This window comes from Fukomys damarensis, unplaced genomic scaffold (assembly GCF_012274545.1).
Source record: "Fukomys damarensis isolate Sample0158 unplaced genomic scaffold, DMR_v1.0_HiC HiC_scaffold_3, whole genome shotgun sequence".
In the NCBI taxonomy this organism is placed as follows: domain Eukaryota; kingdom Metazoa; phylum Chordata; class Mammalia; order Rodentia; family Bathyergidae; genus Fukomys; species Fukomys damarensis.
The window spans coordinates 19,249,611-19,275,630 of NW_022900915.1; the positions used below are offsets into that span (position 1 = coordinate 19,249,611).

The window sequence follows — 26,020 nt, forward strand, 5'->3', positions numbered from 1 at the left end:
AAAAAAAAAAAAAAAAAAAAAAAAAAAAATCCCTTTAAAGCAGTTATCATTTCTCTCTTTTCCAAAGCCTACTAGTGGTAGTTCTCAATCTTCATCATAGATCAGAATCTTCTGGAGATTTATTAAATCATACACTGATGATTCAGTGATCTGGGGTGCAGGCTGAGAATCTTCATTTGGACCAAGCTCTCAGGTAACACTAATGCTGAAAACAGAACCATCACACAGTCAACTGTTACTCCATGAAGGTTGAAATACCAAGCAATTTCTTCTTTTACTTGTTTTTGAGCTTCAGATAATGTGTACTACAAATATAACTGCTAGAAAACGTATAAATGTTTATACACTGCAATAAAAATCCTCAGCATATCATAGGACATATGCCTAATTTTTCAAAATGAATAGAACATTAAATGGTTTACTTTGTTTCTTATTTTTAGTACCAGGGATTGAACTCGGTTCCTTGTGCTTGTGAGGCATTGAGCTAAATCTCCGGACCTACATTAAATGGTTTAATGGCTTAAAACATGGTTTTAAAATACATTTCAAAAACAAACAAATAATAAAAAATAAAATAACATTAAAAAGTTAGAAGCCCATGTAAGCTTGGCTGTCCTACAATAATATATCATGGAATACTAAGGAAATATAAAAAGCTTTTAATGACAAGATGATAGCATATCATGTAGGTAAAAAACTATGCTGTAAAATACATCCTATCAAATACATGTTTGCATAGAATATACAACAGTAAAAAGTCTATCTCTAACTCTTGTGATGGCATTATAAATTAAAAAAAAAAAGGCTGGAGGAACAGCTCACTGGTAAAGTGCTTGCCTAGCATGTGTGAGGCCCTGGCTTTAATCCTTATCCCTGAAAAAAATCCTGTAAGAGATTAAAATAGATGATTTAGATATCTCTGTATGTCCGTATTTCCTAATTTCTTTTTTTTCCCTCACTGAGTTTATTGGTACATTTTAGCTATACAGTACAGTTAAGATCATCATTACAATCTTGTACCTTTACATGACTGGTCTTGTTTCTCAATTTTTCCCCTTGTCCCTGCCCTCCCTTCACCCCCTCCTCCCTTCCCTATTTACAAATACTTTATTTCCATTTTTTCATTTTCTGATTTTTTTCCTTTTCCCTTATTACCTTCTCCCTACCCTTCCCAATTTCCCTATACCTTTAGCTCTTTTCTTCCTATTTCACTTTGTCAATTATATCATTAGGATCTTATGTACCATTATAGTTTTTCACATCAGAGAAACTATTTGGTATTTATACACGTGTGACTTATTTCACTTAGGAGTATATTTCCTAATTTCAAAAACAGTGAATATGAACAATTTGTAATAGTTATTTTAAAAGTTTCTATATATACTATTAGAAACCTATCAATAAAAACTGTATTTATAAAAGTACATGAAATTGAAATTTACTTTTTGTTTGTTTGTTTGGTACCGCAGATTGAACTCTTGACCTTGCACTTTTGAGGCAGGCAGCACCACTAAGCGGCCCATGAAATTGAAATTTAGTTAAAATTAAAAAAAGATTTTCAAAATAGCCACCTTGAAAAGTTACTTATTCCAATGATGTGTTGCTTAAATTATTTTTGTAAGTGCTCTGAGTTATGTACCTTAACAAAAGCTAGACATACAAATTTACAGTCACATCCAGTCACTTTACCTTAAAGTGACATCATTTGGTATAATTTATATTACTCACTAGTTTGCTGTGAATGGTTCATGGCTACTCCATAATAAAATTCAACCCTAAATGATTTTTTTCCTGCTTTACTGAGGTACAACATACATAGGTAAAGTACACTAATTTCAAGTACCTGATGAATTTACATACTGCGTAATCACCACCCAGGTGAAGATACAGATCATTTCTAGTACTGTAGAAGTTTCTTCACCTTACTAATCAGTTTTCATTTCTCAGGAAAAAAAAATATATAAATCTGGCTTCAGAATAATAGCATTTCAAGAGTTGTGCATGCTCTTGCATATAAAAGGAATTGTAGAGTATATAGTCTTGTGTCTCATATTTTTTGCTTAATATCACGATCTGCAATAATTAATACTAATCCATAATATTAATGGGTTAATAATAATCCATACTATTGAATGTGTCTTTTCATCATCATCACTTTTTGAGAAGCAGGGGAATCAAAACCAGGATTTTGTGCATTATAGGCAAGTGTTTTAACACTAAATTATATCTGCAGCCCTGAGTTCATCACTTTTTAGTGTTGTATAGTAGCTTGCTATTCAAATGCATCCCAATTTATTCTTTTCTCCTCTTGATAGAGAATTTGGCTATTATCAGCTTGAAGGCTATTTAAAAGAATTTTACTATGAACATTATGTGTACGAGGTTTAAGACAACAGAAATTTACTATTTCTTAGTTCTGAGGGCCAGAAGTCTGATACCAGGGTCTCAGCAGTGTGGCTTGAGAGGAGAATCTATTCCTTACTTCTTTCAGCTTCTGATGACTATTAGCATTCTTGGCTGTGACTGCTTCTTCTTTATATGGCTTTCTTCTTTTAGTGGACATATGTACTCATTTCTTAAGTATTTTTTCTGGGAGCTTAAATGCTGAATCATAGGCCTTTCTTGTACTCCTACCAGCATTCCAATACCCCTCCTAACAAAGGTCTCAGCATTGCAGTGCTCCACATTCTGTGTGGTCAGTCTTTTATACTTTAGTCATCTGAGCAAGAATGATATGGCTCTTTATTTTCCTGATGACAAATAATGTTGAATCCCCTTTTATGTGCTTATTAGTCATATCTTGTCTTTCAAGTGTAGGCCATATTTTAAAAATTGGATTTTTTAAACCATTTATAGGAATTCTTATGTATTCTGAGTGCTTCTGTAGCCAAATATTATCCCCCAGTCCAGAGTATGCCTTTTCATTTTCTTAAGTCTTTAGGAAAGCAAAGGCTTTTAATTTTGATAAGGTCTAATTTATTTCATTTCTTCTTTTTTGTTTAGTCTGTTAAATATTCTAAGAAATCTTGTCTAGGACCGGGATGCAGCTCAGTGGCATAGTACCTGCCTGGCAAGTCCAAGGTCCTGAGTTTGATCAGACCCCCAGTATAAAAACAAAAACAAAAACAAAAAACAAAACCCAACCCAAATCAAACCAAAACCAAAGAAATCCTGCCTACTTTAGACCACAAAAATATTGTTTGCTTCATTCATTCATTCAAGCAGTGCTGGTGATCAAACTCAGGGTAGCCTCAAGAATGCTAAGCATCAAACAAAACAAAACAAAACAAAACAGCCCCCCCGCACAGAGAGAATGCTAGGCATGTGCTCTATCTACCACTGAGTTATAGACCTCCAGCCTTTTCAGAATAATCAAAAAATATTCTAAATGTCCATTCCCTAAGTGCTTCAGAAGGGCAGATGGTTGCCTTTGTGACTGCCCAACAACGTGGACCCAGGTGCCACTGTGACACAGCCCTACTCAAAAGTACTCACAAATGAAACATCAAGCTTCTTTTCTTGGAGGGATCCTTATATTTTGGGGCATTATCAAGGATGCCGGGGCACATGATGCACACAAGACCTGGACTCACAGCTCAGTCCATTTGCTTACTAACCGTGTGACCTTGACTGCATGCCTTCACTTCTCTTGAGCCTTAGACACTTCCTATTTTTCAAGTTGTAGCATGTGAGCCAAATCCCTGGCCCTCATAAGTTTTTAGTTTTGATAAAGCCTAATTTATCATTTTTCCCCTTATATGGTTAGTTTTGATATTTTAAGAAATTTCTGCATGTTTCAAGAACATAAAAGGCTAGAATATGTATTTGATTCTTCTTATAGATTCCAATTCGCTGTCAAAAATTTCCTTCTTTTTAGCTATTTTTCTTTTTCTATGACATTTATATAATTGTTAAATTAAAAATCTTTAAGCACTAACTCCAACATCTGGATCACCTCTGGATTTGCTTCTTTCTCTTCTCATTCATTTTCATACGTCTTGTAACTTTTGAATATATCTCAAGTATGTACACAAGAAAAGAAAGCCTTAAAATGACGGTATTTTCCCTAAAAGAGTTTGCTCTCTCCATTGTTGGGGATCTGATCTCTTTCTTCCAACCCAAAACTGAAAATGAACTGGAAACTAGTTGCAGTTTTCAGTTCAGCTTACATCTGATTTGGCTTTCCCAGTTCTTTGAGTGTGTCCTTCTGTATTTAGACAAAAAATATAACAGGGGTCTGTGTCTCCTCAGGTCTTAACCTCCTCCTACCTATTGAACTTTGAATTTTGTCTTGAATGGAAAACCAGCCATGTTGGAAACAGCAGGTAAGTTTCCTCACACTTCAAGAATGCCTTTCCAGCTCAACCTATTTTCAGGTGGCACTTATTTCCATGCCAATTTTTCACATTCGTACTTATGTCTGTCAAGACCTCCCCTCCCTGAGTGGAGTCATCTGCTTCTGCCAATGATGACTCTCAGTCTATCCTGACAATCAACATTTTCAAAGAAGAAAATCACCAATAACCTTAGCTCTTCTAGAAAGGACACTTCCTCCTTTGTAAGTATAGACAGTAAAATCCTTGAGGCGGCCAGTTTTCCATACTTGTTGGCTGTGCCTGTAATCCAACCACTTAGGAGGCTAAGGCAGGAGGATTGCTGTGAGTTCAAGGCCAGCGTGAACTACACGTTGAGACACCATCTCAAAAAAAAGGTTTTTGTGTTTTTTAGCTGCTGAGTAGGATTTTCTGGGGCTGCATGCATAATGCACACTAACCCCCCCACCCCAAGCCCTTCAGTTTCAGTTTTTTTTAAATAAAGAAAATGCAACACAGCAATGAAGCAATTCCAAGTAAAAGTTTTGCAAAAAAATGATAGATGAAAAACGGTACCTTTATATGAAAAATATATGTGTAATTTTGGAGGAAATATTCATTTGTATTTATAAATCCTGGAAGTTTAATCTAAATAGCTAATCGTGTACTGTGTCTTAAAACATCTTAAGATTTTGAAAACAGTGAATTATTCATTAAAATATGCTGTAGTCTTATCTGCAGTAACATTTATCAATGAGAAATAGTGTCATTTTATGGGAGCTGCTGCTTGATCCACTTTTCTTTTGCTCAGTATATAATAGGCAGACTCTTTTCATTAACAAATACAAGCACACTTGATAACTACATCTTCAAAATAAATTATGAAATGTGTCAATCTTAATTTTTATTTCTCTTTTTTCCTTACACTCTGAAAGACTTTATATGCATATGGCTTATAGTTTATAGAGGAATTTATAAGTATTTCATTTTGTCAAAACACAACAAAGTTGTAAATGCTTCATCACTAATTTCTCAAGAGACAATTCTTACTACACGATGCCATCTCTCAGTGTAAATGCTTCACATCCTGCCATGACCATATTTACCTTATTGATATGCTTAGCATTTTAGAGTCAATCAAGGTGACTTCCAACCCTGAATTTAAAAATACAGTACACAAGGTGTGGTGGTGTGCTCTGTACTCCCAGCTACTTGGCAAGATCTCAACTCAATAAAAGAAAAATATAATGTACAATTTCTCTTTATCTGATTCCAGGTCATCTAAAATCTCACGTAGTCTGTTTCATTTTATTATAATTTTGTTATATGACAAGCCCTCCTGTATCTTCACAAACCATTTCAATAATTATGTTAAGACATTCATTTCATCTACACCCACATCACCTTCTTCCAATTTCACTTCTCCAACCCAGATTTATTTTGAAAACAAATTCTAGACATCAAAGAATTTATTTTGCAAATATTTCAATATAGTATCTATTTAAATAGGGATTCTTTTTAAACATAATCACAATGCCATCATGTTAAAAATATTCTTAATATCCTTAAATATACAGTCAATGCTCACATTTCTCCAATTCTTATAAATATATTTCTCTGGATGCCACATACATGCGAAATATTTTTTATAGTGTGTATCAATACTGTGTAATCAATTATGAGGCACTATCCTCTTTTACCACTAGATAGCACTACTGAATACATTTTAGACTTTCTTAGTTTAAATAATTTGGGTGGAGGAAACATACCTTGCTTTGCTTTGTGGTAAATACGCTAGTGATCAGGAAACATGATTCAATATAATATCATCCAAGGTTTAGTAAGTACTTTTGGGGGGAATAATCACTGTGTTGCATTAACTTTAATCCAATGCAGAAAGTACCAATGGATCCAAAAGCATGTTTTTTACAAATCAATATTCTAAGAAAATAAAAAGGTCACATGGTACTTTAACAGCATAAAGCCTTTTAGATATATGTAAATCATTTCATTTTAATACTGTAAATGCCATGATACCATTTGCCCAATCCTAATGAAATATATGGGTGGATCTGCAAGATGTCTACCGAAGCATGTGGTAACAAATCAATTCACAGCTGAATTAAGACATCTGAGGTACCAATATTCCTGGTGTATATTATACCACCTAGATAAATGACCTCATTCCACTGTACAGATTTAACAGTAAGATGTCATGCTGAGAGGTGCTGTACTTTGTTATAGAGGTGGACTAAGGACAGGTTAAAATGTCTCCTCAAAATGACCCCCCCACTTTTGGGGAAGTTGTACTGGGGACTAAACTCAGGACCAAAAGTGAATTCTGAATTTGCTCAAGTAAACAAAAACTTGAGGAAGCGAGCTCAAAGCTCTGCTTTATAAAACAGATATTTACTTTCCAAATAGGCCTGATAGTTCTCTGAAAAATATATCACACCAAAGTAGATAAAACAATACTTTAATTTTGCATCTTTAAACTTCTAAAAACATGTGCCAGGTACAACAATTTGAGACGTACTATGCTGACCAGTGCTAAGATATAAAATGATTCTTCCTTAACCTATTAGGTGTTTTTAAGTCGTTGATACATACTTGTGATAAGGCAAAAAATGTTTTATTTATAGTCTATCTATTTCTAAAAGAAGGTGAAGTAGATGTTTTAGAGATAGGTTACTGCTGGGGAGTTTTACCAAAGAAATGGATTATATTAAAAAAAAAAAAAAAGAAAGGATAGTGTATGTAAGAGCAAAAGTTGAACTGTTATGACACTGAATATAAATGGTAAAAGAACAAGAATAATTTGTTCAGTGATACAAAAAGCCTGTAGAATAAAAGAGGTTTTGAAATGCATAGAAAAAGACTCAGATAGACTAAGAAATGAGTAAGGAATAAGTAGTGAGCAGACAGGAAGAACAGAGTAAGGAATTCAGATGTTAAAATAGCCAAGCAGCAGAAACAACACAAAGGAGGAAGACTTTTTAAAGAGGAAAGAGGTTAACATTTTTGCTGATCACTCCAAATTCTACAGTTATTAAATTCAGTGAGAAGAGAATCTGCCTAGGTCAATGGAAATTAAAACAGCTGAAGTTTTAACTTTGATTATTTTGAAAAGAGTATGTTTTCCCCACTATAGACTGAATATAACTTTTCTTGGAGGTTATCACAGCTTTTCAATGGTATTTGGCAAACCAAATTTTAGGGCTTGAAAGTGCATGGCAATCATCAAGGCTTGTGTGATGCCTGCCTCTTCCAAATAGGCCAACTTGTCCTCAAAAGTAACCACAGGTGAGGTAGCTTAGTTTGTGGCAAAGTCAAGGAGAGGACCAGCTACTGACTTTCTGTTCAGGGCTCTTCCCACTAAGGTAGTCTGATTTTCCCGATCATCTATCACTGCAGCACTTAAGAGTTGACCAGATCTAAGGGAGTGTAGGAAGATAGCTATATTTACTATTCGAGTTATTCTGGGCTACTTTCTGTAAACCACATGGACAACCTTGTCAATACAGTGATGATAAACTTCACTTCTTTATAAGAACTTAAGTTACTGAGGTTGAACATTTATCTTTTTTATAGGATTCACTGAAAGAATTCAATACATCTTATTTAAAAATATAAGTATTAACTTTTGCAAGAAAGAATTTACATGTTATTGCTTACCTTAAAAAACACTTTTGAGTAAGTAAAGTGTCTTACCCACAAGAGGGAATATTGAATAAAAATGGATAAACTACAATTAAAAGTCACAGTCTTGATACCTTCATATTAGATGCCTCAGTTTCCAGTTTTGTAAGATGATTGGAATTATCTTCTAGCTCTTGTCGAAGATTTGAGTTCTCCATCTTCAGTGCCTCAACTTGCTTTAACAACTGATCATATGAAGCTGCAGCCATCCTTGGCTACCCTTGGACCTATAAGGTTAAAAAGGATTTTGAAATTCACTACTAAAAAAATAATACTAGCTGCTTGTTTCTAAAGAAAGGGATAAAAGAAACAAAACTCTCAAGATATGTAATTAGAAGAATTGTGTTAATGTGATTTGATTTTAAAACAATAAAGTTCAAGCAGCAGCATCTTGCTAAGAGGATGGAAAATTGAAGACAAATAAGATTAAAATAGAAGAGAGAACCTGAGTACAGTCTGAATACATTTGCCTTTTCTCAAGTGGATAAGATTTCTATCAGGTAAGAATCTTTTCAAGGTTTTAAAGATATTTTAACCAGTCTTACAGGCAAAACTTAGGGAATGTAATAATGGAAAAGAAATTTACTTATACTAGTTAACTTATTTTGCATTTTTGTTTGACTTATTAAGCAGTAATGGATGAATGAGAGCATATATTCCATTTGACCACTTTCATTTAATAAAAGGCTAGTCTTAAAACATCATCCACAGTAAACTAGTCCTGAAGTTCTAAGGTTCCGTTAAATGCAGTCTTACAAAATGGTCACAAAGGATAGCATTAGATTGAGATTTTAAATCTTTCTGATAGGAAGATGATAAATAAGAATTCACATAATCTAATATAAAATTCTGTTACATTTATTCAAAAGAATGAAGAGGACATTTTATGACATTTGTGGTCTTGGGGACCCATTATACTTATATTGAGGATAAAAGACAAAGAAAATGGGTGATGTTGAAGTAATGAATGAAGGAGAAATGAAGCAAGTCTGGAAGTTAATGACTGTGAAGGGGGAGGTCAAGGAAGACAGACAAGGTAAGAAGTCCTTGGTGTGAAGAGTTACAGAATATTAGAAGTTATATTAGAATTAATCAAGTAAGATTCAGGAGAGAACCACATTTTCTTTTTAGCTTAATATCAAACTCATTTTGGAATAAATATAATTCTGCCCATCTTAATTATTTAATAGCTAAAAAGAAATTAACACAGCTTTTTTTTTTGGGTACCGGGGATCAAATTCAGGACCTCGCACTTGTGAGACAGATGGCAGCACCACTGAGCTAAATCACTGCCCCAGCATAGTTTATACTTAAGCAATATTTAAAGATCTTGACATAAAAAAATGTTTCTGTAAAAGAAATCCAAGAATCAGACCAAGGCAGGCAGATTATACAGAAGGATTGGCTACTACTGAAATTTTGAAAATATTGAAATTTTGCAGCTAAAGTGCCTTAACAAATCAAGAGAGTTGGAGCTAGTCAGCTCTATGATGAGCACCGTCACTGATAAAACTGGCGTAATCCAATGACATCTGAAAAGGAAGGGACATCCTGGGGTAGTACAAAAGTCTTTATGGTTAAAAAGAATGAGTATAAGGCTTATATTTAGAGACTCAGGTCTTAATTTCAAACTTTAATTTTGGTCCATTTTAATTCATTTCACAATTTGTAAATGGCTATTTACTGTCTGCTTACATATAATTGTAGGGATATTGTTAGGACAAAGCAACAAAAGGTAGGCTGAAAAATAAAATTACTAGGTAAATATAACTTATACTATGAAAATATAGATGTAATATAATATCTTCCTTACTAAGACAATGTTGATCTACATTGTCTACATCTTCTTCCCCCTATCAGAGGACAAGAGGTAGGGAAGTAATTCAGTCTTTTGAGGACAGAGGAAAAATCTCAACAGTGGAGAAGAACTTCAAAGAGTGATCATTTTTCTGTTCTGCATCATACCATTAATAAGCAAGTCTGGAAATATAAAGTACACTGAGAACCAAACGACAGAGGTGGCGATCTAACAAAATTCTAATTGTAAGCCTTTAAATTCTTTATTTCAAATAAAATAGCTTTATACTAAAATAGTAAAAGAAAATAAGAGAAAAGATGGTAACATGAGGGAGGGAGGCACACACAGGAGTGTTGAGCTAGGGGTCATAACTTTACACAATCATAAAAGGAACCAGATGCGCAAGATGAGCAGAAACCACTGCCCTTCAGATGGACCATTAAATCTTTAATTTTCTTTGCCCTTTTCCAGAATCCAAATCATCAAAGTCCTTTCTGCTCTAGAAGGCAAGTTGTTTTATCTAATTTTATGGGGGAAAAAAAAAGATGTTTCATGAAAGGATATATATCTTATAATCCTTTTAGTGTAATTTACAGCCATCTCTTCCTAAACCAAAACGGCTTTATACAAAATTCATGAATACCATATTTACTTTCGACTCTCTTTTATGCAATCTAAAGAATTTCATACTAAATGTATCTCAACAGCAAGTCACTCAACAACATTTTTAAAAATTGAGAGCTGGGAATACAAGGACCTAGGTTTGATTTCCAGCACTGTAAAACCAACTAACCCACCCACACGCCCACCAACCATGGGCAACCACATTTCAGCTGCCACACCTAATGAAATGGGAAAACTTCTTAAGTCTTTATTGAGAACATGCAACTAGGTTCCTCCTAAGTATGGGGTAGGGAAAAGAAAGGAAAAGGGCAGTTATTTAGACTTTTATCCAAATGTTTACTGAAAAAAGGAAATAAGGGAAGGAGGAAAAAAACATCTGACAGGAAAGACACTCAAATAGAATTAAATGTGGACAGGGGTGGGAGGATAGCTAAGTGGTAGTAAGTCACTTGCCTACATGTTTAAGGCCCTGGGTTCAATTTTCAGCACCGCATATGAAGAAAATGCCAACAGAGAGAGGAAACCAGATAACCTATAAGAAATCCCTAAATGTACCAATAAACTCAATAAAAAAAAAAAAAAAAAAAAAAAAAAAAAAAAGAAACTACTTCGCATATCTCCACAAACAAATTTGAACTTCTGAATGAAATAGGTAATTTGTTAGAAAATACAATGTATCAAAACTGACCCCAGGACAGAGGAACTCTTATCAAGATTTACAGAGAAAAAGTCACTAGTAGAAAATTGTATCATTTGGACATATAAACAGATCTACACAGAAAAAATATATGATCATGCCAGTGATGTTGAAAAGACATTTTACGAATTCAATAACCACTGTCCGGTTTATTGCACATTTTTTACTGTGTCTTTTCAACAAGACAATAAAAATCAACTGAGCTGGGGGTATATAGCTCAGAGCACATGCTTAGCTTCTGCAAGATCCTGGATTCAATCCCCAGTACCAAACAAACAACACCTATACCCAACTTCAATAACATGCGAGGTATCAGTTCCTACACCAGCAGCAAACTTCACATGTCCCTAAGATAGGGAAGGCCCATTTTTACATTTTATGACTTACAATTTTAGTTAACACAATTAACAAATGAAATTAGAAGGCAGATGATATTATATGCTTGGAATATCCAAAACAACAAACTATTATTATAACTTACTAGTATACTATAGCACAAAATATACGTACATGTTTTCTTTGTATGTGCAGAGAAAGCAGACAGAAGATGAAAAAAAGTCCTATTTATAATTAAAAGAAAATATATAGACAGAAACAATGGAAGACATTTATATAAGAAATTCAACATCATAAGGATGCCATTTCTAAGTCAATTTATAAATTTTATAGTCCAAATAAACACACTATATTTTTAAAAATTTTGGCTCGTTTTCTGTGGCTAGACATTTAAAAGAACTAGCAAAACCAGAATATGAAAAAGGAATATAGAGTAGACTCTTCCCAAACTAGTGTACAAAACCTTTATAACAAAAACAAAGTGTTAGGCATGATGGTTCATGTTTCTAATCTCATCTCAGCACTTTGGGAGGCTGAGGTAGGAGGATTACATGTTTGAGACCATTCTTGGCAAATTTAATGACTTAGTGGGACCGTCTCAACATTTAAATATATTTTTAAAAAGGGATGTGTGGATGTAGTTCAGTGCAAAGGTCTGGGATCCATCCCCAGCACCACAGTAATTCTGAGTGATGGGAACGTAACAACTAATTTGATATTATTTTTCTAACTCTCTGTAAATTCAGTTAAAGTTTTTCTTTTTAAAAGTAATGTACAAGGTGTTATGGGCCATATTTCTGTTGTAACTACTTGACTTTTGTATAGCACAAAAGCAGCCCCAGAAAATACACAAATGGATGAGCATGACTATGTTGCAATACAACTTAATTTACAAAAACAGTTGCGAAGTCTGGCTTGGCACATAAATTTCCAATTCTGGGTTTCAAACACTTAAGGGTATCCCAAATAATTTCAAAGACTACTGAGATATTTCTAAAGTTAGCATTTTATTTTTAAATAGTGAGTGGTAACCTAACATGCTGGAAAGAACAAATAACCGGAAAAACTAAAGATCCTTGATTTCCTTTTAGCAATCATTTTTTACTTCCACCATTTCCTCATCTTTCAGAAACTTGTACAATCCCAGTTTGGCTGCATCTCATTCTAAAAGCACTGTAAGCTTACATTTAAATTTTTTTTTTTTTTTTTTTTTTTTACTATTGTTTCAATAGGGTCCTAGGAGAAGAGCTGGTACATGTGGGTGATTTACTAGCTTGAGTAAAAAATTCTATTTTTACATTAAGACTTTTAATTCATATAGAATTTTTGTTTTTGCATGTGGCAAGAGTATAGTGATTTAACTTCAACTGTTTTCCATATGGAAAACCAATTACATTTCCACCATTTGTTAATTTCTTTTCCACTGAACAGAAACGTATCATTTGCTATCATATGCCAGATTCTTACACAAACTTAGACTGTAACTACATTAATTGAGACACTCAGATTTCTATGGTATTCTTATTCTATCATGACTCTGAACAATTCAGGTCTTTCAATGAAATTTCTGATCCCCGTCCCCAAAAGATCCTATGCCTTTCCACTCTAATTTATTCTTGGTTTTTGTTTTGATTTGCTGTTTGAATTGCTATGAATTAAACACTATTACCCTATATTAGATCTTGCCAGTTCATATAGAAAAGATACTGTAGTAAACTACTCAGTACAGTAAGACATTTTATCTAATATATATCCCTCATGTAGTCACCTTATCATATTATCCTATGAATTCTAATACTTTTTTGGGTGGTTTTTCTGAGTGTGCATTTATATAAAGTTCCTGAAATTTACTGTTATATACTATGTATTACAGTATTTAATTTCCTTGTACTACTGGCTTAAAACTACAAACTAATGTTCAATACACTATTATATTCCTGACTTTAATAGAAATAATTTAGTATTTCACCACTGTTATTCTTATTCTGAGATTTCAGTTAAGTATTTTTAATGTGTTTAGGCATTTCCCTTTCATTTTAAAGTTTTTATACAGCGGCTGCTAAATATTTTTAGTATTTTATATTTTTTCTTTTAATTTGTCAATGTAGTCAATTAAGCTTTTTTAAAGTTGTCTATACTCTATTCCTGAAATAGTTGCTTTTTTTGGTACTGGGGATCGAACTCGGGACCTTGCACTTGCAAGGCAGGCAGCAGAGCCACTGAGTTAAATCCCTGGCCCTCTCTATTCCTGAAATAAGCTCTCATCTATTCCTTGTTTTGTCTTTAATTGTTGGATTTTCAATAATTCACTAAAAATTTTAAAAAGATAAACCAGTATAAAGTCTAAAACTTTATATTCATTTAAAGGTTTTTAATGTTTTTGCTAAGTTCATAGAATGAATTGGTAGGTGTCTCATCTTTTTATACAGTGTAGAATGGTTTAAACATCTACTATTTGAAAGTTGGGTAGTAGCCAAATCTGAAGGCAGATTTTTAGAAAAAAGATTAAAATATTTAAAAATTTCTATTGTGGCTAGGTCTTCTCATGTTTTCTTCATCTTGTGATGATTTTGTTCATTTATAGTTCACCATTAAGTTATCCACTTCCTCCAGCTTCCCAAGTGTATTGTCAGCGTTGTAGATATTCTCTCATTTAAAAATTCTTTTAAAAAATATTTTTATTTTGTGAAAAAAATTCCTTAAGAGAATACAAGAGCTTACACACTGTGTATCATCTTCAAAGTATTTATTCAGAGTACAAGTCAGACAAAAAAGATTCTCTCTTACAAAGAAACAGATAATAGCACAAAACTTTATTTTCAATGAACTAAGAGAAACCAGTAGCCATTTAAAAATTCTTTATCTGTAGGTATCTCCTTTTTCACTGATGTTTTCATCTTTTGTTCCTTTAAACCTAGAATTTCAACCACTATTGATGTTTACTACGTTTCCTACTTTATTCATTTATCTTCATTAATTATATCTTCTTAGTTTCCATTAGTTTTGTTCTTTATTATTTAAAGTGAACATTAATTCAATCATTTCCTTACTTTACTAACATATTCACTTATTACTTTCTTAATATAAATACTGTATTGAAGACATTAATTTCTGAGTATAGCCTTAATTAACAACGTTCCACAGGCTTTGGTATCTGGTGTTCTCTGGATCTCTGGATAACTCATGATTTCAATTTAATATCTTCTTACCTAGGGGATACTTCAAAGATCCTTTTTCTTTTTCTTTTCTTTTTTTTTTTGGTACTGGGGATTGAACTCAGGTTCTTGGGCTTGGAAGGCAGGTGCCAGAACCACTGAGCTAAATCCTGGCCCTCAAAGACCCTTCCTAACTGTTAAGGCAAAGCTTTTTTAATCATTTCTTTGTCATTTTGATATATTATTTATTAGATTAAATGGAGACTTGCATATAAAACTAAAAATACCATAGTTTTTTTTTTTTTTTTTTTTTTTTAAAAAAATTTTTTTTTTTTTTTTTTTTTTTTTTAGCTTTTAAAGGTTTGCCTTGTAGTCAAGAACAGGACTAATTACAGCTGTTTATGATGGTGCCTGCCTGTAATCCTAGCATTCTTGGGAGGCTGAGGCAGCAGGATCTCTGAGATTGAGGGAAGCCTAGGTCATATAGTAAGTTCAAGATTAATCTAAACTACATAGCGAGACCTTGCCTTAAAAACAAAAAAAAAAAAAAAAAAAAAAAAAAAAAAACAAGAACACAACTAATTTTCATACATTTTAAACTGAAAATTTTAAAAAAGCATACAAGTCCTCAGTTCTATATCTGTTGACTACTATATTTAAATCCTCCATATAATGCCTTTATTTTTATGCATTTGAGAAATTCAGAATATCTATCATTTATTGCATACTTATACAGTATGCCTGTCTTATAATTGCTTTACATATATTACCTCACTTAATCTTTACAACTACTTGTAAGGTACGTATTACTTTAGAGTTAACATATCCACCATGAGGACATAATTCGTGTCTGACTGCTGGGTGGCTTGAACCACTGGAGCTATGTGTACGACTGTCCCATGAATGACAGTCTCACCAGTATACTTCTACCACCAGTAGTACAAGCAGCCTGAAGGGACAGCCATGCACATACAGCCACTGGTTGAAGCCAGGAGAAAAATATTAAAGAAAATGGGACTCCAAAATGGTAAATAACATTCCTAAGAACAAAGACCACGAAGTCAAGCCAGGGATTTAGCTCAGTGGTGCTGCCACCTGCCTTGCAAGTGCAAGGTCCCGAGTTCGATCCCTGGTATATAAAAACAAAATAAAACCAAGACAGGATCCAAACCCACATGTGTCAATGTTCACGTTCTGTAATACTTCTTCTGTCTGGCTTTTACAATTTTTATGTCTGATACTAATAGTACACCTTCCAATCTTATTTATTAGGTTCTAATATAACTCTCCTCCTGAAGTCTCTTCTCACTATCCTCTGCATAGTATTTCATATTTTTGTTTGAGTTTTTTTTTGTATACTTCTTTCCCCTTGTGAATGTCACATTCTTTTTCCTCAGCTTTGCTTTTAACAAACCCTCATTCTTTACGGTCCAGCTTAGTTGCTTCACATAAAACCTGTCTGATATCTCCAGCCAATTAGTCTTCCTACTGGTATAGTATAGTAAGTACATGGCCTAACTGTTCTCTAATTATTCAATTTTACTTTCAAGTGTTTTCTCTCTCTCCAGAAAGGACATAAACATCTTTAAGACAAGGTCTATATCTAATACACAGCTTTTGTAATTTCCAAATTGCTTTCAGTGACAGTCACATAAAAGATAAACACATGCAAGAATAACAGAAACAATACATTAGTAGTCACAGAAGGCAAGCAAGAGAAAAAGAGGGCAGAAATGCACAGAAAATGTTAGGTGACTTCCATTAAAAGAGTAAGATAATGGATTCCTCTCTATGTGTATGTAATTCAGCCAAGTATTTGGAAACTTTTTATTCATTTTATACTGTAAGGAAATGTTACAGGTTGACCTGTGTTCATGAAAAAGGTATGTTGAGGCATAGAAATCTTGGAACGTGACCTTATTTGGAGATGGGATTTCTGCAGAAGTAATCCAGGTAAGGTCCTAAATTGGATTTAAGATTGGAGTGGGCTCTAAATTCAGTGACTGGTCCTCTTAGAAGGACAATGTGAATAAAAAGACACATTAGGAAAATGCCATGTGACAACAGAAACAGAGACTGAAGCGAGGCAGCTGCAAGCCAACAAATGTCAACAATCATTAAAATCTAGGAAAGATGTAAAGAACAGATTCTTCCTCAGGGTCTCCAGGAGGAACTAACCTTGCCAACATGTTGATTTTGGACTTTAAGCCTCCAGAACTGTAAGAGAATACATTTCTAATGTTCTAAATCACCAGTTTGTGATACAGTGTTACAAGATCCCTGGGAAAATACAAGGAGTAAAAGACAAATTGATGTTACTTGTTCTCATGCAGTTGATTACCAGCAAAAGAGGACTACTGTAGTAGAAAGGGTAAAGTGGTTATACAAACATATCAGAATTCTGTGTCCCACCTCATGTTCTCTTGGCTCACTTTAACTGTATTGGTTGCTGCATCAATCAGCCCACTGCAGATGTAAACTGTTGCTATATCCGCTGTAGTAGGTTCTTTATCTGCTTTATGTCCCAGGGTATCTCTGATACTCTAAGTGCAGTGATGGTGAACCCATGGCATGGGTGCTATAGCGGCTGTTATCACTGAAAGCTCTAAAAGGTTCTCCATCCTTGCTCTAGTGTAAGTTCCCAACATTTGCACTGCCTCAAAAGAGGCAACACCTGATGGGGCAATCACTGACCAAAGAAAGGGGAATGGGACCTAATAAGCTGTCCTTTACCTTGAGTGGACAATTCTGAGACACAGACTATGGGGTTTGCAGAAGGTCATGGCAGATGAATCCACAGTTGTCCACAGTGATGATCAACTTGAGAAAACATGCTTATACTAGCTGTGTCTCTTTCCAGGCTTATACTTCTAGATCACTTTCCACACAAAGCTTCATCTCAAAATTCTGACTGGGGACTCAGATTAAGTCACAAATTACTTAGCATTCAAGGCCAAACTTGGGTTGAAAAGCATCGACACATGAATACTACAGGAGTCATGCCTTGTTGAGAAACTGAATAAAGTGTTCAGAATGCAAATGCAATTTTAGAAGACATGAGAGATGGCTTACTGTAACCAGTAAACAAGGAAATGTGAGAAGACAGCATTCCAGGAAAAAGAACAGCACGACCAAAGCTTAGAGACTGGAAAAACACATATGTTTAGAGGAATGGATGACTATCTTATTTAGCTGAGATACAATATGGAGAGATGCAGGAAACAGGGAGGTAAGAGTATAAATATGAGCCAGAACAACACTGTGGCTAGGTGACTAGCAGTGTAAGGAGACTGGAGTCTGACTAGAGCACTCTCAGAATAGTATTGTAAGAAGCATACACAGTACAAAGGGAAACTGAGTAAGGCATGTTGCTGTAACACTTCAGTTTCCATTACAGACTGTCAAAAGTTGCTAACATACAGATATTAGGTGATGATAAAATCAGCCATCTAAAAGTAGCTAGTAGAAAATGTTATTTCAATACTATTCAATGAATACATACTTATCACCTTAGTGATTGTTACATATTATACTTTAAAGAAATCTGGTAAATGAAAATCTGAATTTGCCCCCCCCAAAGTAGTAATACTAAAGTACAATTTGAAAAATATCTTAAAAATGCTTTAGCTTAAAAACAAACCTGTGTGCATATGACTGTAGTAGAATAGTAGTCCCACAAAGATGTCCATATCCTAATCCCCTAAACCTGCGAATGTGTTACCTTACATGGTTTAAGTGACTTTGAAGATGTGACGATTAGGTAAGGATTGTGAGGCAGATTTTTCTGTAGTGTGTGAGAAATCACAAGGGTTCCTACAAGGAGTAGTTAGAGGGTCAGTCAGAGAAGCAGTCAGATTCTGAGAGAGATTTAGTATGCTGCTGGCACCGAAGATGGAGAAATAAATCACAAGCCCAGAAATACAGGTATCTTCTAGCAAATGGAGAAAGGAAATGGAGTGTCTGGAGGATACTCAGCGTTACTGATATCTTGATTTTGGTCCAGTGAAAAGCATTTTGGAGTTCTGACCTCCAGAGAACAGATAGTAAATTTGAGTTGCTTTAAGCCACTAAGTTTGTTAATTTGCACAATAGGAAACAGTGCCCTTTAATACAGCGATTCCTCTCCACTGATCTTTCCAATGATCTTAAAATATATCCACAAATTCTTTGGCTCTATTCTTTTAAGAGGCAGAAACTAAGTCAACACTTTTGTGAGCTAGTCAGTTTTTTAGTGACTTCTAAAAAAGATGATATGGTAGAAATGACAGTGTGCAGCTTTTGAGACCAGGCCATAAATGACTTCCCTGTTGCTCTTGCTTGCTGTGTACATTGGGAGAAGCAGGCTGCCATAACATGAAGATACTCAAGCAGCTCCATGGAGAGAGGCTCACGTGAGAAGCTGATGCCATTTGCCAAAAAGCCTGTGAGAAATCAACAGTGTGAGCAAGGTCTCCAGGAGATGCCGCAGATCTTCTGGTCTAGTTAAACCTTTCAGGTGACTGCAGTCCTGGGTGACATCTTGACTGCAACTTCATGAGAAATCATCAGACCACCCAACTAGGACATTCCTGAATTCCTGCCTCACAGAAGTGCTGAAATAATAAATGCTCATTGTTGAAATAATAATAAATGCTCACTGTCACTATGCTGTTTAAGCCACTAAGTTTTGGTGTAGTTTATTATATAGTGTGACATGTAACTAACACAATCCATAAAAGTTACATACAAACAGGTATACCATACCAATGTAAAAGGAGACTGGAAAAACCTAGCGCCTTCGCTAGAATAGCGATAAAAACTATGTGATACAATACAACAGTTTTAGCATGACAAACTCAAAAGACATAAAATAAAATGAATTTTAAAAATTGAGTTAAAATACTAAAAAAGGTATAAATTAAAAAGATTTGAGTATATACATGAAAGAAGGAAAAGTAGGTATTCAAACTGTTATTTGTACACCTATGGTCATAGCAGTATTATTCATCATAGACAAAAGGTGGAAACAACCTACATGTCCATCAACAAATTAATAAAGACAAGTGGCACATACATGCAACAGGGTATCATTCAGCTTTTAAAGGAAATTCTGAAACATGCTATAAAGCAATAAACCTTGAAGACATTATGATAGGTGAAATAAGCATGTTGCAAAAAGAATTATTAAGATTCTTCTATGAAGTTCCTAGAATAGTCAAATTCATAGAAATACAGAGTGGTAGGTGCTAGGGGTCTAGAAAAAGGGGAAACTGGGGGTTATTGTTCTGAGTTTCAATTGGGGAAGACTGAAAAATACTGGAGATGGATGGTGGTTATGGTTGCATAACAACATAAATGTATTCAATGCTATAGAACTGTATGCTTCAAAATGGTTATATGATAAATTTTGTGTTCTACTTTATTACCATAAAAATTTAAAATCTCAATAATGGTAGAAAAGAAAAAACATACAAAATGATACAAATAGTTCATGGAATTCATGTATATTTAAGAGCCCATTTAGGGGCTAAGGGTATAGCTTGATGCAATGCTGGACTGTATCAAGGACTGGCAAGGTTCTGGGTTTCAACATGGAGGGGAGGGAGAGGGAGGAGCAGGAGGATGGGGAGAGAAAAGGGGAGAGGAAGAGGGAAGAGGAGAGGGACAAACAGAGCGGGGAGAGAGAGAAGAGGAAGAAGGAGAGAGAAAGGAAGGACATTTCAATGAGTGTCCACTACAGGGGAATGAAACAAGGGTATGGAAAAAACAGGCAAGGCTTTCCTTGTATGTAAGATTAATTCACAAAACTTTAAAAATTTTGCGGCACAAAATTTTGGAGATCGAACCCAGTGCCTTTCTTTGCACCGAGCAGCATCCCTTAACCCTTTTAAAATATTATGAGACAGGATCTCACTAAGTTGTTAAACTGCCCACTCTCGGCTTGAACTTGCAATACTCCTACCTCAGCCTCCAGAGTTGGGATTAGAGCTGTGTGCCATCATGTATAGCTAAAACTACATTTTTTTTTTTTGTACTGGGGATCAAACTCGGGACCTTTGGAACCACTAAGCTAAATCCCCAGCGCTTAGCTAAAACTACTTTTGAGAACATATCCCATATAACATGAAATGTTACCTGTACCAAAACAAGAATGGATAACTTTCCTTGTAACAGTTACATTACAGACATTACACATATATCACTGACTTTTAGAAATAAAAATTCTGCCTTGCAAGTGAAAGGTCCCAAGTTTGATCCCTGGTGTAAAAAAAAAAAAAGTCTAGAAATCATTTAAACTTGTACATTCAAGATGATTAGTATGTCAAAAGTAATTACGTTTTTTCAAAATTATCTGATTCCATGCACATTTTATGAAAAGGCTCATTTGATTCTTTGGCACCTTTCATAAGTCTGGCATATAATAATTCTGGCACTCTAAACTGTGTAGTGAATATATTTCTTCAAGTATTACTCATCTTTTCTAAATCATAATGCTCTGTCTCTATTTTTCTTTTTGGTGATGGTACTTGAGATTGAACCCAGGGCCTTTCCACTAACCTACATTCCTACTCCTTTTTATTATTTTTGAGACATGGTTTCACTAAGTGGCTAGGATGCCCAGGCTGGACTCAAATTTGTGAGCCTCCTGCCTCAGTCTCCCAGAGTGCTGGGAATACAGGCATGAGACACGACATCGTACCTGTACCCTATCTTAAGTACTAAGTACACAGGTTTTGCTTGGACTCTAATTCAACGTAAGGGAGGAGATCAGAATTGAAGATAACATGGAAACATGTAAAAGACTGGTTAAATTTTGTGAAATTAGTAAAAGTACAAAATAACAGTGGTAAAATAAAAATCTATAATAATTAATGCAAATAAAAATATCAATAGTTTCGATTTGGTCCAAAAACATATTTATCAGTATTTATTTTTTGAATTCCCTACTTGTACAAGTCAGGCTGTATCAATGAACAATGATTAATGTCGAAGACAGTAAAGCCAACAGCTCAGTCATATTTTATACTGTAAAAGGAACGAAATAAATGTACTTTAGTCCTTTATTTCAGAGAAATATTATAATCTAACCTTGTAGAAATGTTCCTATGACTAATAAGGCGATTTTTAAAAAGCATGTTTATGAATATCATTATGAAACTGCTGCCTATTTGTTGAGCTATCAATTATACAGTAAAACATTTTTATATTGTGATTAAAAACCCACTGTCAGCCAGGCGTGGTGGTGCATGCCTGTAATCCCAGCACTTGGGAGGGTGAGGCAGGAGGATTGCTGCGAGTTCGAGACCAGCCTGGGCTACACAGTAAGATCCAGGTCAGTTTCAACTACATAGCGAGACCCTGTCTCAAAAAAACAAAACAAAACAAAACAAACAAACAAAAAACCCCTCAAAAACCCCACTATCATTTGAAATTTTAAAAAACTTGATGAATAATTTGTCAGTGACTTAGTATTTTTCATTTCTGTTATATATTATCTTGTAATGCTATGTGCAAAGAGGCATTATAAAATGGTTTTATAGTATTAAAATTAAAAAGAAAATTTAAGTTCTTTACATCCTTACACAATACATGACCTTGAATAAGTCACGACATACCTGATTAAGAGTAACATTTAAAATGAAAATAATGTTACACTGAGGTGATTCAATGGTAAAATGAGTAAAAATAAGAATGTCACAAGTCTCAAAGACTGCACTAGTTGGGATTCAAATAAATATTAGCTATTAAATTTCATTTAAAATTTCAATGTGACATTTTAAATTCTAGCTACAGCTTCCATCTAATAAAAAAAGGAGACCCTAAATATTACTAACTGTAACGTAATATCTATGATGAAGTAATTTAAAAGCAAATATATTTTAAATATTAAAATCATTTTAATCAACAAAAATGTATATAGTATTATTTATTCAACCCATTTCTTATTGTTTTGAAAAATTATTGAAACAAAATTATAAGTTCTCATAAGACTTTCTATTACACAAACACCATTTAAGAGGCACTGTCACGGATCCCGGAGGGATTTACAAAGCCACTGTCATTCTGGGTTAGGGAGTGAGGAGGTGTGGCAGGCAGGCTACCATAAATAAGCACAAAGATAAGGCATTAAAACTGCACTCAATCTGAAAATATATTTTACATAAGTACAGGAAAAATAAGTTCAGTGAAAAATACTTCATATCAAGAATACATCTTATGAATACTAATTAAAAGGAAACACATTTAAAAGCCATGGTGCTTTCATTTAAAATATTTGCCTGTAGACTTCAATGATATCTAAAGCAAAGAGAAATATAAATTCTTAATATAAATCTTATATATTATACTTATGTATTGCTATAATTTTTCACAAAGTAATTTACATCAGAAAGTGACTTGCTCCTGAATGACCTAATTAAGGTCATAAAAACTACACTGACAATGAAAAAATCCACTGTTTCATACATAATTTATTAAGATTTCCTAAAGGGTTTATGTTAAATCAAAGAATTTGAGCATCTCTTTTGTGATGCTGAATCAAAGCCTCTAATTTCACTGTCAAAACATTCACAGCGTGATATTTTTCCTACTTTAAAAAAACAGAACAATTCTTTCTCCTAAGCAGTCTGCAATTACAAACTATGGCTTCTTGTAAAAGACTTCTCCCCCTAGCATGTGCTGCAAGGTTTCTTACTCCTCTGCAGTTGTCTTTTCAGTCTAAGGGAGAAAAGCACTACTGCAGTCATCGCCAAAAAGCCACTACCACTGCGTTTTGTAACTAACAAAGACACTGGTATCTTTCTGCCACCCTATCCACAGGGAGTTCATTCAGATATTGTGTAAAAGCAGGCTCCTTACTAGTGTCCAGTATTTCACCAAGAACATCACTCTATCTCTGCAGTACCTGCCTTCTCATCTTCTTCCTGCTCCCAGTAGCCCCTTTCCACTAGACCGCACATCAGCTATCAGCGGCAGCTTTGTATCCTCTCTCTTTTGGCTACCACTGCATGTGTCCTTGTGGGCCAGGAAGGAAAAGAAGCCTTTCAATGGGCTAGACTAGAGCTTTTGCTCTTCGTCATGAATATGCTCCATTCTTTGTTGTCTGCTACCCGTTTCCTTAGATACTGTTATTCCACTCTACTCTGTCAACAGGCATTTATAAAAACAAAACCCGCTTCTAGCTTCACAAACAGCTTTCTCACTAGACTCCCCTTACTCTACTCCTCCCCTCTTGATCCTCTTCTGTCAAAATCTCGGGATCAAGCACAGGAAATCCATCTCCTGAGCTGCAGTGGGGGGTGGGGGAGCAGAGGATGGACGACGCCCCTGCCTCCTCCTTTGGCTTGTGGCAGTGGACCCTATGCCAAGGAAAGGCCACTGACTTAAGACTGTCCAAGGGAAAATAATCACCTCCTCCCTCTCCCTCGCAGCAGCAAGCCTGGCCACCGCCGCGGTTCCGCACCTACCCCATTTCCGAGCCCGGCAGCACCTCCATTCCGTCTCCAGTGACACCCAGCGGGCTGCGCCAATACAGCCACATGTTCGTCACGTGTGCCATCATCCAGCCAATCGGCTGCTTCCCGACGGGAAGGGGGAGCGCCCTGGTCCGCATCCAGCGGATTACACAGCTGCTTTACGCTCGGCTTCCCAACCTGCACTCTGCAGCAGGGCACCAGACCTGCCCCTCCACACAGTAGGTCTGGGCTCTAGCCTGGCACCCAACCTCGGAGGTACACGCTCACGGTCCCTAGCCTTGACAACTCGGGAAGCTGATGGTTGCTGACAGGCATGACAGGGTGAGGTGGGGGAGGTCTACAGGGCAGAAAGACTAGCCCGGGCCACCGAGGTGGGAGGGGGAATAATAAATTTCAACTCATCTCACTCATTGCGATTTACATGCTTACAGCAAAGAAATAAAGAATTATAGTAAATGCATTTCAAATAATAGTTTTATATTACAAGCACTAACTTACTAGGTAAATCACTTGAATTACGTTTGAATTTAAAATCAGTTACCAGAAAAGCTATGATGGCAGCTCAGGGTAGTGGATGAGACCAGAATCTTGGAGTTAACACCGGTCCGTGTTAAAATCTTTGTGCTTCTGCTACTATGTAAACTTTAGTCATTTAATCTCTCAGTGCTTCAAAGTCCTCCTCTATAAAATGGAAACTGAAGCACAGAATGAAGGAGTTAATGTTACGCACCGGGAAGCATCTAGAGTAGTCCCTGGCAGTAAGTGGTTTAGGCCCTAGAAATCTAGGATTTAAATGGAGTATTTCAATACAAACTTCACATTTCACTTAAATTTAACCACATGAAGCTTTTACTAATTTTATGAAGTTTGATTTAATTTCTAGCCTAAATATGAAAAACAAGTTTAATTCTTTCTTTAAAATTTAAAAAGATACTAAGCTTCAGGTAAAATAAAGCATATTTACCATAACCTTTTCATTTAAAAAAATATGAAAGCTACTAAATAGCACATTCAAGGCAATTACACTTTATTAAATAATACACATTAGAAAAAGAATGACAAAAATATTCACAGAAGTTATTCTCTGGATGGCAGGATATGGGGTGATTTTTGCTTTTCCTCTGTGGCTCTGGATTTTCATTAGTCTCTGTGTACTAATGCCTGATATATATCTAATATGCCTACATATTTGTTGAATGAACAAATCACTGATTTTCACACCAACCACATACAACTTTATTCATAATTGTATATTAAAAGTTTAAATATACTCAGAAAAATTTCTCTTCATATTTGAAATAAAGGAAATGTGAATCCATTTTATTCAATCTTAAATATCTTTTATGAAGATGACAGTTTTAAAAAGGCTTTCAAGATTCTGATAATGAAACTGCATGACTCACTGCACATCTGTGACAAATTTTCTCATAAGGCCTAGCACTAGAAAGAAAAGGAATCTTGCAAAATAAAGAATGTATTTTAAAAGCTCCCTCAAAAAACTTTTTAGTACCCTAGGAAACAATTAAATCTATGTGTTACTCCTGACTCACACTCTGAGTTGACTAGTTCAGTATTTAGTAAACCAGTTAGCAGTCAAGATCTAATTTTTTACTGCATGTTTTTACTACATGTAGTGCATCAATCTGTGATTCAACTGATAACATTTTATCTTAAAAAACCTTTTGTGATGCAAAAGATTGAATGCGGGGTATGGCAAATGCTACACAAGTGCTCTATCACTGAGTACATCCCCTGTCTCATCAAGTAAAGAAATTTTAAATAAAGCTCTGCTGGGCATGGAATGCATGCCTGTAATCCCTGCACCTGAGAGGCTGAGGCAGGAGGATTGCCACAAGTTTGAGACCAGTCTGGGCTACACAGTGAGAGCAGGGCCAGTCTGAACAAAGAAGTTAGAGCCTGCCTCAAAAAAAAAAAAAAAAAAA

The 26,020-nt window shown here is 35.0% G+C and overlaps 1 protein-coding gene across 8 annotated transcripts in view; it reads right to left on the reverse strand.

Annotated features, from left to right (window-relative positions):
• Apc (APC regulator of WNT signaling pathway) overlaps positions 1-26,020 on the reverse strand; it is a 123,207-nt gene that overhangs the window by 69,788 nt on the left and 27,399 nt on the right. For 6 of the 8 annotated variants that reach the window (XM_033767365.1, XM_010607891.3, XM_010607894.3 and 3 more), the window contains exons 1-2: positions 24,069-24,136; positions 8,087-8,239 (exon numbers count right to left, since the gene is read on the reverse strand). In XM_033767365.1, coding sequence (XP_033623256.1) covers positions 8,087-8,221 — 135 coding nt within the window. In that variant the 5' untranslated portion in view covers positions 8,222-8,239; positions 24,069-24,136. Of the gene's footprint in view, positions 1-8,086; positions 8,242-24,068; positions 24,141-26,020 lie in introns of those variants that run through there. The other 2 variants (XM_019205096.2, XM_033767363.1) reach the window with 2 other exon arrangements.